The sequence below is a fragment of the Homarus americanus genome, unplaced genomic scaffold (genome assembly GCF_018991925.1).
Source record: "Homarus americanus isolate GMGI-L3 unplaced genomic scaffold, GMGI_Hamer_2.0 scaffold48016, whole genome shotgun sequence".
Taxonomy (NCBI): Eukaryota; Metazoa; Arthropoda; class Malacostraca; order Decapoda; family Nephropidae; genus Homarus; species Homarus americanus.
Window position 1 is genome coordinate 2,640,121 of NW_024755055.1, and position 14,048 is coordinate 2,654,168.

At 54.0% G+C, this 14,048-nt stretch overlaps 1 protein-coding gene across 1 annotated transcript in view; it reads right to left on the bottom strand.

Annotated features, from left to right (window-relative positions):
- The window catches only part of LOC121856264 (mucin-5AC-like), a 30,280-nt gene extending 17,522 nt beyond the window's left edge, over nucleotides 1-12,758 (bottom strand). The window contains exon 1 of the mRNA XM_042351670.1: nucleotides 12,569-12,758. Within this exon, the coding sequence (XP_042207604.1) occupies nucleotides 12,569-12,586 (18 nt within the window). The 5' untranslated portion in view covers nucleotides 12,587-12,758. The remainder of the gene's footprint in view (nucleotides 1-12,568) is intronic.
- Nucleotides 12,759-14,048: the final 1,290 nt, after the last annotated feature.

Below are 14,048 nucleotides of genomic sequence, written 5' to 3' on the forward strand. Positions count from 1 at the left end.
TCTTCAGGAGGTCGTCAGGTGGGTGTCCGAGTTACCTGACGGAGAACCAGGTATGTTGAGGGAGGGAGGGAGGGAGGGAGGAGTATTAGCCAATATGCTCCCTCTGTGGACACAAACACATAGTGCGTCTGACTCACATCAAGGGGGACACTGTGTGGTGGTGAATGGTTAAGCTAATAGTAGTAGTAGTAGTAGAATGTTTAATAGTGGTGTGTGTGTGTGTGTGTGTGTGTGTGTGTAAATCTACGCTCACTATCTCAAATGTTCGTAAGGTACCGACAATACAATTTCGTTAAAACTGGGGCTTATTAGGACTGGGGGCCCATTTGACCTATAACTGCGTCACCTTAAGCCTCGATAAGTACATTAAAATATATTCAATTAACTCTACAGGTTCAGCGTAATTTGGCGGCCATCTTAGCCTCAATGTTTAAATTTGGCGGGCGATGAGGAGACGGGGAGTAGGAGGAGGGACGGGGAGCTGATGGCGCGCAGGAGGAGAAGCGGGAAGAGATGGTTACAGCGAGGAGAACAAGAGGAGGAAGAAGAAGAGGAGGAGGAGGAAGAGGAGGAGGAGAAGCTGGCGAGGGTCGGGGGCCCACTAAGTATAGCCCTGGCGCCGGCACCTCTGTCGCCAAACTGGTGCTGAGGTGCCCGCCCGCCTGCCTGACGCCGCTCTCCTACCACCACTACTACCACCATTTCCACCACTACCACCATCCTCCCCTTCCCCGCCACTGCTACCACCATTTCCCCCACTGCTACCACCATTTCCCCCATTCCCATCACTACTACAACCATTTTAACCCACTGCTACCACCATTTCCCCCATTCCCATCACTACTACAACCATTTTACCCCACTGCTACCACCATTTTACCCCACTGCTACCACCATTTCCCCCCATTCCCATCACTGCTACCACCATTTCCACCACTGCTACTTCCATTTCCCCCATTCCCACCACTGCTACTTCCATTTCCCCCCATTCCCACCACTGCTACCACCATTCAAACCACTACCACCATTCCCACCATTCTCAATATTATTACCACCAGTGCTACCATCATCGACACCACGACTACCACCATCGACACCACCTCCACCACGACTACCACCATCGGCACCACCTCCACCACGACTACCACCATCGGCACCACCTCCACCACGACTACCACCATCGGCACCACCTCCACCACGACTACCACCACCTCCACCACGACTACCACCATCGACACCCTTACTCCCACAGATCATTTAAACAATAGGCCTATGAAGACTACGCCCCAGTATCAATGGTTTGGTTTGGTAGCCTACAAGAACTGGGGTCCGATTACGTCTATTACATTGGGGCCTAAGAGGACTGGGGCCCATTTGACCAGTCACCAGATTAGACGAAGTTTATCATGAGGAGTTAGGATGTTTGAGCAGCAGTAAAACTATCACACTTAGTCCTAGAAGACTTCTCACACACCTGTACCTCACACACCTGTACACCTCACACACCTGTACACCTCACACACCTGTACACCTCACACACACCTGTACACCTCACACACCTGTACCTCACACACCATAGACCTAGTTTCAGTTCTGTACCTCCATCCGTTCAGTTATATTACAGGTAAGAAATTTAATCAACGAACCTGTGACCTGTACCTGTGACCTGTACCTGTGACCTATACCTGTATGTACCTGTGACCTGTGTGTGTGTGTACCTCAGATGTGTGTGTGTGTGTAACCTTGACCTGTAATTTTCATGTGTGTACCTGTGACTTTGTACATGTGACCTGTCCCTGAACAGATATGAGGGTAAAATGGTGGGCGGGGAGGGCATGGGCAGGCTAGGGTAGGGGCTGCTAGACAGGTAGGCAGGATGGTGGGCGGGTGGGTGGCGCGGCAGGAAGATAAGTGGGTGGGGTGTGCGCGGCAGAACGAGAGGGCGAGTGGGCGACGCGGCAGATAGATAAGTGGACAGGATGGAATGGGCGGGATGGGTGGCGCGGCAGATAGAAAGAGGTGGGCGAAGTGGGCGGCGTGGCAGGTAGACAGATGGGCGGGGTGGACGGCGGCAGGTAGACAGATGGGCGGGGTGGACGGCGCGGCAGCTAGACAGACGGGGGGGTGGGCGAAAGGTAGAGGTGAGCGGGGTGGGCGGGCGGCAGGTAAACAGATGGGCGGAGGGGGCGGCGCGGGACCAGAGGTGGGCGGGGTGGGCGGCGCGGAAGATAGAGGTGAGCAAGTAGACAGGTGGGCAGCGCGACAGGTAGAGATGGGCGGGGTGGGCGGCGCGGCAGGTAGACAGGTGGGCGGGGTGGGCGGCCAGAACGTTGGTGCCTCACTTGGATCGATGTTTCCTTAGCATCAGCGTCGATGACCTACAGAGCCCCGACCTCCCTACACTCTACCTCCACCACTACCTCCACCACCACCACCACTACCTCCACCACACTCTACCTCCACCACTACCTCCCACCCCACCTCTACCTCCACCACCACTACCTCCACCACCACTACCTCTACCTCCCACCAACACTACTACCTCCACCACTACCTCTACCACCACCACCACCACTCACACCACTACCTCCACCACCACACCACTATACCTACACCACTACCCCACACACTACCTCCACCACCACCACTACCTCCCACCACTACCTCCCACACTACACTCCACCACCACTCTATCACCACTACCTCTACACCACTACTACCTCCACCCACTACCTCTGTCCCACCACCAACACTACCTGTACCTCCACCACTATCACCACCACCACTACCACCACCTACCACTACCTCCCTACCTCCACCACTCTACCTCTCTCCACCACCACTACCTCACTACCGCCTCTCTCTACCTCCCCTCCAACACTACCTCTACCACCAACACTCCTCCACCTACCTCCCACCTACCTCCCACCCACCACCTCTACACTCCCACCACCTCTACCTCCCTCCCACCACCACCTCCACCTCACCACTATCTACCTCCTACCACCTCTACCTCCACCACTACCTCTGCCTCCCACCACCACCTCTACCTACCACACACACTCACCACCACACTCTCCCCACCACTATCACCACCTCTACCTCCACCACCACCTCTACCTCCACCACTACACTCCACCACTACCACTACCTCTACAATTCCATACATTAAAGCAGGTATCAAGCACCCAACGCCTGTTATCAATATATTTCTTAATTTGGACTATGTCACCACCTGTCCACCTGTCACCACCCAGTCACCACCTCCTACTACCACCTGAGTCACCATGTCACCACCAGGTCACCACCTCCCTACCACCTGAGTCACCACTTGTCACCACCTCCTACTACCACCTGAGTCACCACCTGTCACCACCTGTCACCACCTGAGTCCACTCCCACTACCACCTGAGTCACCACCTGTCACCACCTTGTCACCACTGTCACCACCTCACCACTACTACCACCTGAGTCACCACTTGTCACCACCTACACTCACCTGAGTCACCACCTCCAACTACCACCTGAGTCACCACTGTCACCACCTGTCACCACCTGAGTCACCACCTCCTACTACCACCTGAGTCACCACCTGTCACCACCTGAGTCACCACTCCTACTACCACCACTTAATACTACTCTTTAAGCCACCACCACCTGCAGGTTAGGTGAGAGGGAGGGCAGAAAAAGAGGTGAGGGGAGGGAAGAAAAGGAGGTGAGGGGAGGGAAGAAAAGGTGAGGGAAGGAAAGGAGGTGAGAGGGAGGGAAAGAAGGGAGGTGAGAGGGAGGGAAAGAAGGGTGGTGAGAGGGAGGAAGGGGGAAAGATCCAAGACGTAGAAAAAGAGAGAGTGGAGAGAAAGTGGGAGTGAGGGGGGTGGGTGGGAGTGTGGGAGGGGGCGACGTCCACTGTCGGGGCCCCCCCTACATGTGTTGAGGCCCGGGGCAGCAGGGTATTAGAGCCCGGGGCAGCTGGGTATTAAAGCCCGGGGCATCTGGGTATTGGAACCCGGGACAGCTGGGCATTGGAACCCGGGACAGCTGGGTATTGGAACCCGGGACAGCTGGGTATTGGAGCCCGGGACAGCTGGGCATTGGAACCCGGGACAGCTGGGCATTGGAACCCGGGACAGCTGGGTATTGGAGCCCGGGGCAGATGGGTATTGGAACCCGGGACAGCTGGGTATTGGAACCCGGGATAGCTGGGTATTGGAGCCCAGGCAGCTGGGTATTGAAGCCCGGGGAAGCTGGGTATGGGGCAGCTGGGTATGGGGCAGCTGGGTATGACAGCAGAGAGAGAGAGGTACAGGGCCAGATAAGATAGCTGGCTGTGTACAGTACAGTATATCTGGCAGCAGATAACTAGTGAGGTGAAACTGATAACATTGGTCCATAATATACTGCACTGTACAGCCGGTGTGATGATGTGTGGGGATGTGTGGGGGTGTGTGGTGATTGGGGTGTGTGGTGTGTGTGTGGTGTGGTGGTGTGGGTGTGTGGTGATGTGTGGTGATGTGTGGGGTGTGTGGTGATGTGTGGGGGTGTGTGGTGGAGGGGTGGGGGGTGGGGGGTGTGGTGGGGGTGTGGGGTGTGTGTGGTGATGTGTGGGGGGTGTGGTGATGTGTGGGGGTGTGTGCTGATGTGTGTGGTGGGGGGTGTGGGGTGGGGTGTGTGGGGCAGGTGGGTATGTGGTGGGGGTGGGGTATGTGGTGGGGTGGGGTATGTGGTGGGGGTGGGGTGTGTGGGGTTGGGGTGTGTGGGGGTGGGGTGTGTGTGGTGATGATGATGTGTGGGGTGTGTGGTGATGTGTGATGATGTGTGGGGATGTGGGGGGTGTCTGGTGATGTGTGGGGGTGTGTGGGGTGAGGTGTGGGGTGTGTGTGAGGTGTGGGGGTGTGTGGTGGGGGTTGTAGTGATGTGTGGTGTGGTGGTGGTGTGAATGTGTGGTGGTGTGGGGAGTGTGGTGTGTGGTATGAGGGGTGTGGGTGGTGGCGCTGTGGGGTGTGGTGGTGGCGGTGTGGGGAGTGTGGTGGTGGCGGTGTGAGGTGTGGTGGTGGCGGTGTGGGGGTGTGGTGGTGGTGGTATGAGGGAGTGTGGTGGTGGCGGTATGAGGGTGTGGTGGTGGTGTGGTGGCGGTATGAGGGTGTGGTGGTGGCGGTGTGAGGGAGTGTGGTGGTGGCAGTGTGAGGGTGTGGTGGTAGTGTGGTAGCGGTATGAGGTGTGGTGGTAGTGTGGTGGCGGCATGGGAGAGTGTGGTGGTGGTATGAGGGTGTGGTGGTGGCGGTATGAGGTGTGGTGGTGCGGTATGAGTGGTGGTAGTGTGTGGCGTGAGGTGTGGTGGTGGTATGAGGGAGTGTGGTGGTGGCGGTGTGAGGTGTGGTGGTGTGGTATGTGGGGAGTGTGGTGGTGGTTGTGTGGTGGCGTGTGTGGGGTGTGTGTGGTGGTGGCGGTATGAGGGAGTGTGTGGGTGGGTGGTGTGGTGTGGAGGGGAGTGTGGTGGTGGCGGTATGAGGGAGTGTGGTGGTAGTGAGGTGGCGGTATGAGGGGAGGTGGTGGTGGCGGTATGAGGGAGGTGTGGTGGTGGCGGTGTGTGAGGGAGTGTGGGGTGGTGGCGGGAACATAAGAAAATAAGGAGTCTGCAAGGCCGGTTGGCCTCGCATGGCAGCTCCTGTGTGGTGGTGGTGTGAGGGAGTGTGGTGGTGGTGTGAGGAGTGTGGTGGCGGTGTGAGGGAGTGTGGTGGCGGTATGAGGGAGTGTGGTGGTAGTGTGGTGGCGGTGTGAGGCAGTGTGGTGGTGGCATGAGAGAGTGTGGTGGTGGCGGTGAGGGAGTGTGGTGGTGGCGGTGTGAGGGAGTGTGGGTGGTGTGGAGGGAGTGTGGTGGTGGCGGTGTGTGAGGGAGTGTGTGGTGGTATGAGGGAGTGTGGTGGTAGGTGTGGTGGCGGTGTGGAGGGAGTGTGGTGGTGGTATGAGGGGAGTGTGGTGGTGGTATGGGAGGGGAGGTGGTGGTGGCGGTGTGAGGGGTGGTGGTGGCGGTGTGAGGGGAGTGTGTGGTGTGGTGGTGAGGGAGTGTGGTGGTGGTATGAGGGAGGTGTGGTGGTGGCGGTGTGGGAGGGAGGGGTGGTGGGTGTGAGGGGGGTGGTGGTGGAGGGGGGAGGGTGTGGTGGTAGGGTGGGTGGCGGTGTGAGGGAGGTGGTGGTGGTGTGAGGGGAGTGTGGTGGTGGCGGTGTGAGGGAGTGTGGTGGTGGCGGTGTGAGGGAGGTGTGGGGTGGGTGTGGGAGGGAGTGTGGGGCGGTGTGAGGGTGTGGTGGGTGTGGTGGCGGTGTGGGAGGGGAGTGTGTGGGTAGTGTGGTGGCGGAGGGAGTGTGGTGGTGGTGGTGTGAGGGAGTGTGGTGGTGGCGGTGTGAGGGAGTGTGGTGGTAGTGTGTGGTGGCGGTGGAGGGAGTGTGGTGGTGGTGGGGAGTGTGGTGGTGGCGGTGTGAGGGAGGTGGTGGTAGTGTGGTGCGGTATGAGGGAGTGTGGTGGTGGTGGGTGTGGAGGGTGGTGGTGGCGGTATGAGGGAGTGTGGTTGTAGTGTGGTGGCGGTATGAGGGGAGTGTGGTGGTGGTGGTGTGAGGGAGGTGGTGGGAGGGTGTGAGGGGAGTGTGGTGGTGGTGTGTGAGGGAGTGTGGTGGTGGTGTGAGGGAGTGTGGTGGTGGTGTGGTGGCGGTGTGAGGGAGTGGTGGTAGTGTGGTGGCAGGGAGGGAGTGGTGGTGGTATGAGGGGTGTGGTGGTGGTATGAGGGAGTGTGGTGGTAGTGTGGTGGCGGTATGAGGGGAGGGGGTGGTGTGAGGGGAGTGGTGGTGAGGGAGGTGGTGGTGGCGGTATGAGGGAGGGGTGGTGGCGGTATGAGGGAGTGTGGTGGTGGCGGTATGAGGAAGTGTGGTGGTGGTGGTGTGGTGGTGGTGGTGTGGGGAGGTGTGGTGGTAGTGTGGTGGCGGTATGAGGGAGTGTGGTGGTGGCGGTGTGAGGGAGGTGGTGGTGATCAGGTGGTGGTGTGAGGGAGTGTGGTGGTGGTGTGAGGCAGTGTGGTGATAGTGTGTGTAGTGTGGTGGTGGTGAGGCAGTGTGGTGATAGTGTGGTGGTGGTGTGAGGGAGTGTGGTGGTTTCGACACGCTACACCGCTCGCCAGGAGAGATCTGCCGCCAGTCGCCCTCCGCCGTTATTATACGTCGCGCCCACCCGTGACCACCACCACACTACCACCACACTGCCTCACACCACCACCACACCACAACCACCACCACACACACTGGGCAGGTGATGGTACATGTGGACGCCACATTTTTGAGGAAGGAAAGTAAACATGACTGTGGGTGGGTGGTGGGTGGTGGGTATGTGGGTGGTGTGTGAGAGGGTGGTGTGGGTGATGTGAGTGGGGTGGTGGGTGGTGGGGCGAGTGTGATGGGTCATAGGCAGCAAGAGGGGTATGTAGGTGTGAGACTGGTTAGTAGGTGGGTGTTGGTGTATAGTCACTGGCCCTACAAAATTAAGTGTGAGTGGGTGTGAGGGTGGGAGGGGTCAACTCACCCATCACTCCCTACGTGCTGTGACGTCACTTACCGATGACGTCATCTATTCCGTCACCGTGGGCTGCTGGAGACCCACTACCAAGCATCTCAAAACACCGTCAAACACGTAATCAAAACGAAAGGAAAATTAAGATTATTTTCACCAAGGATTTTTTTTTTCCAGAATACCTATATACTTGTATTTTGTGACCGCGCGCGCGTGTGTGTGTGTAACTGTATGATGTATGTATGTAATATGTATGTATGTATGAACGGTATGTATGTATGTATGTATAGTACTATTGACCGCCGTTTTCTCTAAGGCTCTAGCAGTTACCTCAACTTCCACAACAACACTAACACGTGGACGATGCCCCCCCCTACCTCACACCTAACCTACCTCACTTGTGATCCTCTCAAACAACGCCTCCTTCTACCTCCCTCACAACCCACCTCCTCTCTCACAGCTCACACCCCCACCAATTAAAAAATGACACAGCTTAATAATGTACACACACACACACACACACACACACACACACGCATAAAGTGTTATGTAACTCCCAATCACACCGAATCATTAGCATCAGGGCCCAGTCTTCAAGATGAGGATTGGTAAGGGCCTGGTAGGACTTGGGGCCCAGTTAGAGGGGTGTGTGGAAAGGCCTGTAAGGACCTGGGGCCCAGTTAGAGGTTGTGGTAAGGGCCTGGTAGGACTTGGGGCCTGATCGACCTCAGAGTAATGTTAAGACGCAGGAACTCAATGTGTACGTGTGTGTTCTCCACCATCACCACTACCCCTCCACCATCACCACTACCCCTCCACCATCACCACTACCCTCCACCATCACCACTACCTCCACCATCACCACTACCCCTCCACCATCACCACTACCCTCCACCATCACCACTACCCTCCACCATCACCACTACCCCTCCACCATCACCACTACCCTCCACCATCACCACTACCCTCCACCATCACCACTACCCCTCCACCATCACCACTACCCCTCCACCATCACCACTACCCTCCACCCATCACCACTACCCCTCCACCATCACCACTACCCCTCCACCATCACCACTACCCCTCCACCATCACCACTACCCCCTCCACCATCACCACTACCCTCCACCATCACCACTACCCCTCCACCATCACTACCTACCCTCCACCATCACCACTACCCTCCACCATCATCACCACTACCCCTCCACCATCACCACTACCCTCCACCATCACCACTACCCCTCCACCACTACCACCTCCACCATCACCACTACCCTCCACCATCATCACCACTACCCTCCACCATCACCACTACCCCTCCACCATCACCACTACCCTCCACCATCACCACTACCCTCCACCATCACCATACCCCTCCACCATCACCACTACCCTCCACCATCACCACTACTCCCCCACCATCACCACTACCCCTCCACCATCACCACTACCCTCCACCACACCACCCTCCACCATCACCACTACCCTCCACCATCACCACTACCCTCCACCATCACCACTACCCCTCCACCATCACCACTACCCCCTCCACCATCACCACTACCCCCCACCATCACCTTCACTACCCTCCAACATCACCACTACCCTCCACCATCACCACACACCTCCACCATCACCACTCCACCCTCCACCATCACCACTACCCCCCTCCACCATCACCACTACCCTCCACCATCACCACCACCCTCCACCATCACCACCTACCCTCCACCATCACCACTACCCTCCACCATCACCACTACCCTCCACCATCACCACTACCCCTCCACCATCACCACTACCCTCCACCATCACCACTACCCCTCCACCATCACCACTACCCCTCCACCATCACCACTACCCTCCACCATCACCACTACCCTCCACCACACCCCACTACCCCCACCATCACCACTACCCCTCCACCATCACCACCCTCCAATCACCACTACCCCTCCACATCACTACCTCCACCATCACCACTACCCCCTCCACCATCACCACTACCCTCCACCACCACTACCCCTCCACCATCACCACTACCCCCCCTCCACCATCACCACTACCCCTCCACCATCACCACTACCCCTCCACCCTCACCACCTCACTACCCTCCACCATCACCACTCTCACCCCTCCACCATCACCACTACCCCTCCAACATCACCACTACCCCTCCACCATCACCACTACCTCCACCATCACCACTCACCCCTCCACCACTACCACCCTCCACCATCACCACTACCCTCCACCACCATCACCACTACCCTCCACCATCACCACTACCCTCCACCATCACCACTACCCCTCCACCATCACCACTATCCTCCACCATCACCCACTACCCCCCACCATCACCACTACCCTTCCACCATCACCACTACCCTCCACCACTACCACCACTACCCCTCCAACATCACCACTACCCTCCACCATCACCACTACCCCTCCAACACCACTACCCTCCACCATCACCACTACCCCTCCACCATCACCACTACCCTCCACCATCACCACTACCCCTCCACCATCACCACTACCCCTCCACCATCACCTCACCTCACCCTCCACCATCACCACTACCTCCACCATCACCACACCTCCACCATCACCACTACCCTCCACCATCACCACTACCCTCCACCATCACCACTCACCCTCCACCATCACCACTACCCCTCCACCATCACCACTACCCCCTCCACCATCACCACTATCCCTCCACCATCACCACTACCTCTCCACCATCACCACTACCCCTCCACCATCACCCACTACCCCTCCACCATCACCACTACCCCCTCCACCACTACCCCTCCCCACCACCATCACCACTACCCCTCCACCTCATCACCACTACCCCTCCACCATCACCACTAGCCCCTCCACCATCACCACTAACCCTCCACCATCACCACTACCTCCACCATCACCACTACCCCTCCACCATCACCACTACCCCTCCACCATCACCACTACCCTTCCACCATCACCGCCTCCCCCACCCACCGCCCCTCGCCACTCCCTCTCACCACTTCACCCACCACCACCCCACCCAACCCACCCATCTCCCCACCCACCCTCCTGCCCACCCACCCACCACCCTCAACTCTCACCATGACCAGCCCATCCTAACATAAACAGCCAAGGCTCCTTCCATCCTACGCTCAGCCTGAAGGAGTCTTGTTCAATCCTAAACACGCAGTGACCTCCAGGATGACGTCACAGTGTCTGCCATCCTAACCTAATAGTGTCTGCCATCCTCGCCTAAGTGTCTGTCATCCTAGCTTAGCACAGTATCTCACATCCTAGCCTAGCAGAGTATATGCCATCCTAGCCTAGCACAGTATCTGCCATCCTAGCCTAGCAGAGTATCTGCCATCCCAGTCTAACACAGCATCTGCCATCCTAGCACATCCTAGCCTAAGTGTCTGCCATCCTCGCCTAAGTGTCTGTCATCCTAGCTTAGCACAGTATCTGCGATCCCAGTCTAACACAGTATCTGCCATCCCAGTTTAGCAAAGTATCTGCCACCCTAGCCAAGCAGAGTATCTGCCATCTTAGCCTAAAGTCTGCCAGCCTAGCACATCCCAGCCTAAGTAGCCTAATATAACTCTAATTGCCTATTATGTTTGATTAATCCTAACCGCAAGTAACCTAACCGAACGTGACCTAACCTAACCAACCGTGACCTAACCTAACCGTACGTGACCTAACCGTACGTGACCTACTCTTGCCTCTGATGACCTGACTAGAATAACCAAACCCAACTACTCCAGTTTAACCTGAACTAACACTAACCTAATTTAACTTATATCCCAACCTAACCAAGTTAACCTGACCCCTGGGCTGACACACACACACACACACACACACACACACACACACACACACACACACACACACACACACACACACACACACACACACACACACACACATTTTGTTAATATTCTAATAAATTAAAAGATAGTATTATGAGTTTGGTATGTATGTATGTATGTATGTATGTATGTATGTATGTATGTATGTATGTATGTATGTATGTATGTATGTATGTATGTATGTGTGTGAGCACAAGTAAGAAACACTATCATACAGGTAAGGAACAAGGAATGTAACACACCAGGTAAAGGAGTCCTGGTGGAGCGCAGGTAAGGGAGCATAGGTGAGGAACACAGGTATGGAACAAAGTAACATACAAACACACTTGGAATACAGCTAAGGAACCCAGGAACGGAACACACAGGTATGGAACAAAGTAACATACAAACACTTAGGAATATAGCTAAAGTACACACGGGGAAACACAGGAACGGAACACAGGTAAGGAACACAGAGGTATGGCATACATAAGGAACATAAGAAAGGATCACTTCAAAACTAAGGAGCGATATTATGTTGTAAGTCCAGCAGGTATAGAGCTGTGGCAACACCCAGACACACACACAACTGCCAGTCATTCCCACACACAGACACTATCATACAGACACAACCAACCATACAGACACATATACACTCACACAGACAATATCATACACACACTACCCGTTACCACACACACGAACATTCAAACTAACACGTATATATATATATATTGGTAAATAGTATATTATAGTACAGTATATTGGATGCACAACTTTGATATAGATAAATATATACTCAGTAAAAATCGTATATATAACTTCACGTCAATTTCGATTCGTTCACTCGATAATATATTTGTTTTAAATATTTCCAAGTGTCGTCACCACACACACACACACGGACACACACGAGAAATCTGGTTATATTTCACTTGGCTGTTTTGATCGTCAGCACACGTCGTCAGTCTGTCAGCGGTTAGAATGTTTCTCACACACACACATACACACACCAAGTCTCCATTTATTTGTGAGGGTAAACTTTTCTTCCTCACTTGCTCTGTGTAAATTCGTCATCACTCCACAATCAAATATTATAGATATTACTCCTTGTGTTTCTGGTCCGTCTTGTATTTATCACCTACCTTGTTCTTCTCTGACATTTCAGCTCACATGATGCACAAGAAGTCGCGCTGACGATCTCATGGTTATAAATGCTCGAGGGAAATGTCCAGATATAGAGAGGTTCAGTAATGATAAGAACATAAGCACACACACACAGTCCAGTGTTCAACGTGGCGCGCCAGCTCAGGTCGCTCTGAGGTCCCAAGTTTATACAAAGTCCCAACACCGCTCACCGCTCCCTCTAGCGCTCCCTGCTACACGCCACCACCTAACACTTCTTACCACTTATTCGCCCTATTTATGCACTTAACTCATCTAAGTGTACTTATAATATGTATTTGTAATGTAGATTTTGTTTTGATGAGGTAAATAATGAGCAATAGTCGTAAAATAAAATTAAAAGCATCTAGCGGTTGTTGCTACATACTCAATAGTTTCAATTTACATTTGTCTTTTTTCGTCGATTTATTATGTAAAAACACTCAAATTCCTCACTAATACCAACAATGAAGGTCCACGTGCTATAAAATATGTCTACAGGGAGGAAAATAAGACGAGGTTGCTACAAAATAAGATTTAAACCATGTAGCGCAAGTTGCTAAAGTTGCCATCGTTGGCTAGCAGGATGTGGAGGGGCGCGCGCGTGTGTGTGTGTCTGTGTCTGTGTGTGTGTGTGCGTGTGTATATGTGTGTGCGTGTGTCGGTCATGACGACACTCTCTGTGTGACGTAGAGAGAGTCGGACAAAGTCGGACCATTACTGCTCTCCTCCCCAGCTACTCTCAACCTACGCTACCAACAACGGGCTGTAGGGAGTCAACTAAAACACATACAAACTATGAAATAAATCTATCTTATATCTCCCATCTTTAAAATTGACACAAAAACCATCTAAACTATGAAATAAACCAATAATAAACCCCCAAGCTCCCTAACCCCGCAGTGAGGTGGACACAAACCTGCAATTATCAATACTACGTCAAATTTACTGTGGAATTTTCCTTTAAACTTTCGTATCCCTGTAGGAATATGTCCCAAATAAACACAATCGACGGTGTAAACTTAATTATTATCTATATATGTTAATGACTTATAAGTAGAGTGTTTGAGGTATGCTCGCTGGCTTCTTGAATAAAATATAAAAATTTGAAAGCTGGTCGATAGGAGGTGGCGTCGTCCCCAGCCACTGTGAAGCTGCTGGGCTGAATCACGTAGCCGGAGCCGACTAGAGACACCTCCTTTCAGAATGCTTCCATCATCTTCCAACTAACAACTTTATGCTTTATTAACTTATATACATCCACAATAAACATTCCTCTGAGACAAACATACGTAAAATAATTTATTTATATAAACTGATCGAGACAGACGTCATGTAAAGGCCCAATAATGTTAAAAAACGTAAATTTTTCTCAGAATTTCAGTAAGTTATCGGTAGAGGAGAGCAGAGGTTATCGTTCACACTGGGATGGCAACACTCCGCGTAGCTCGGGCAAGACCT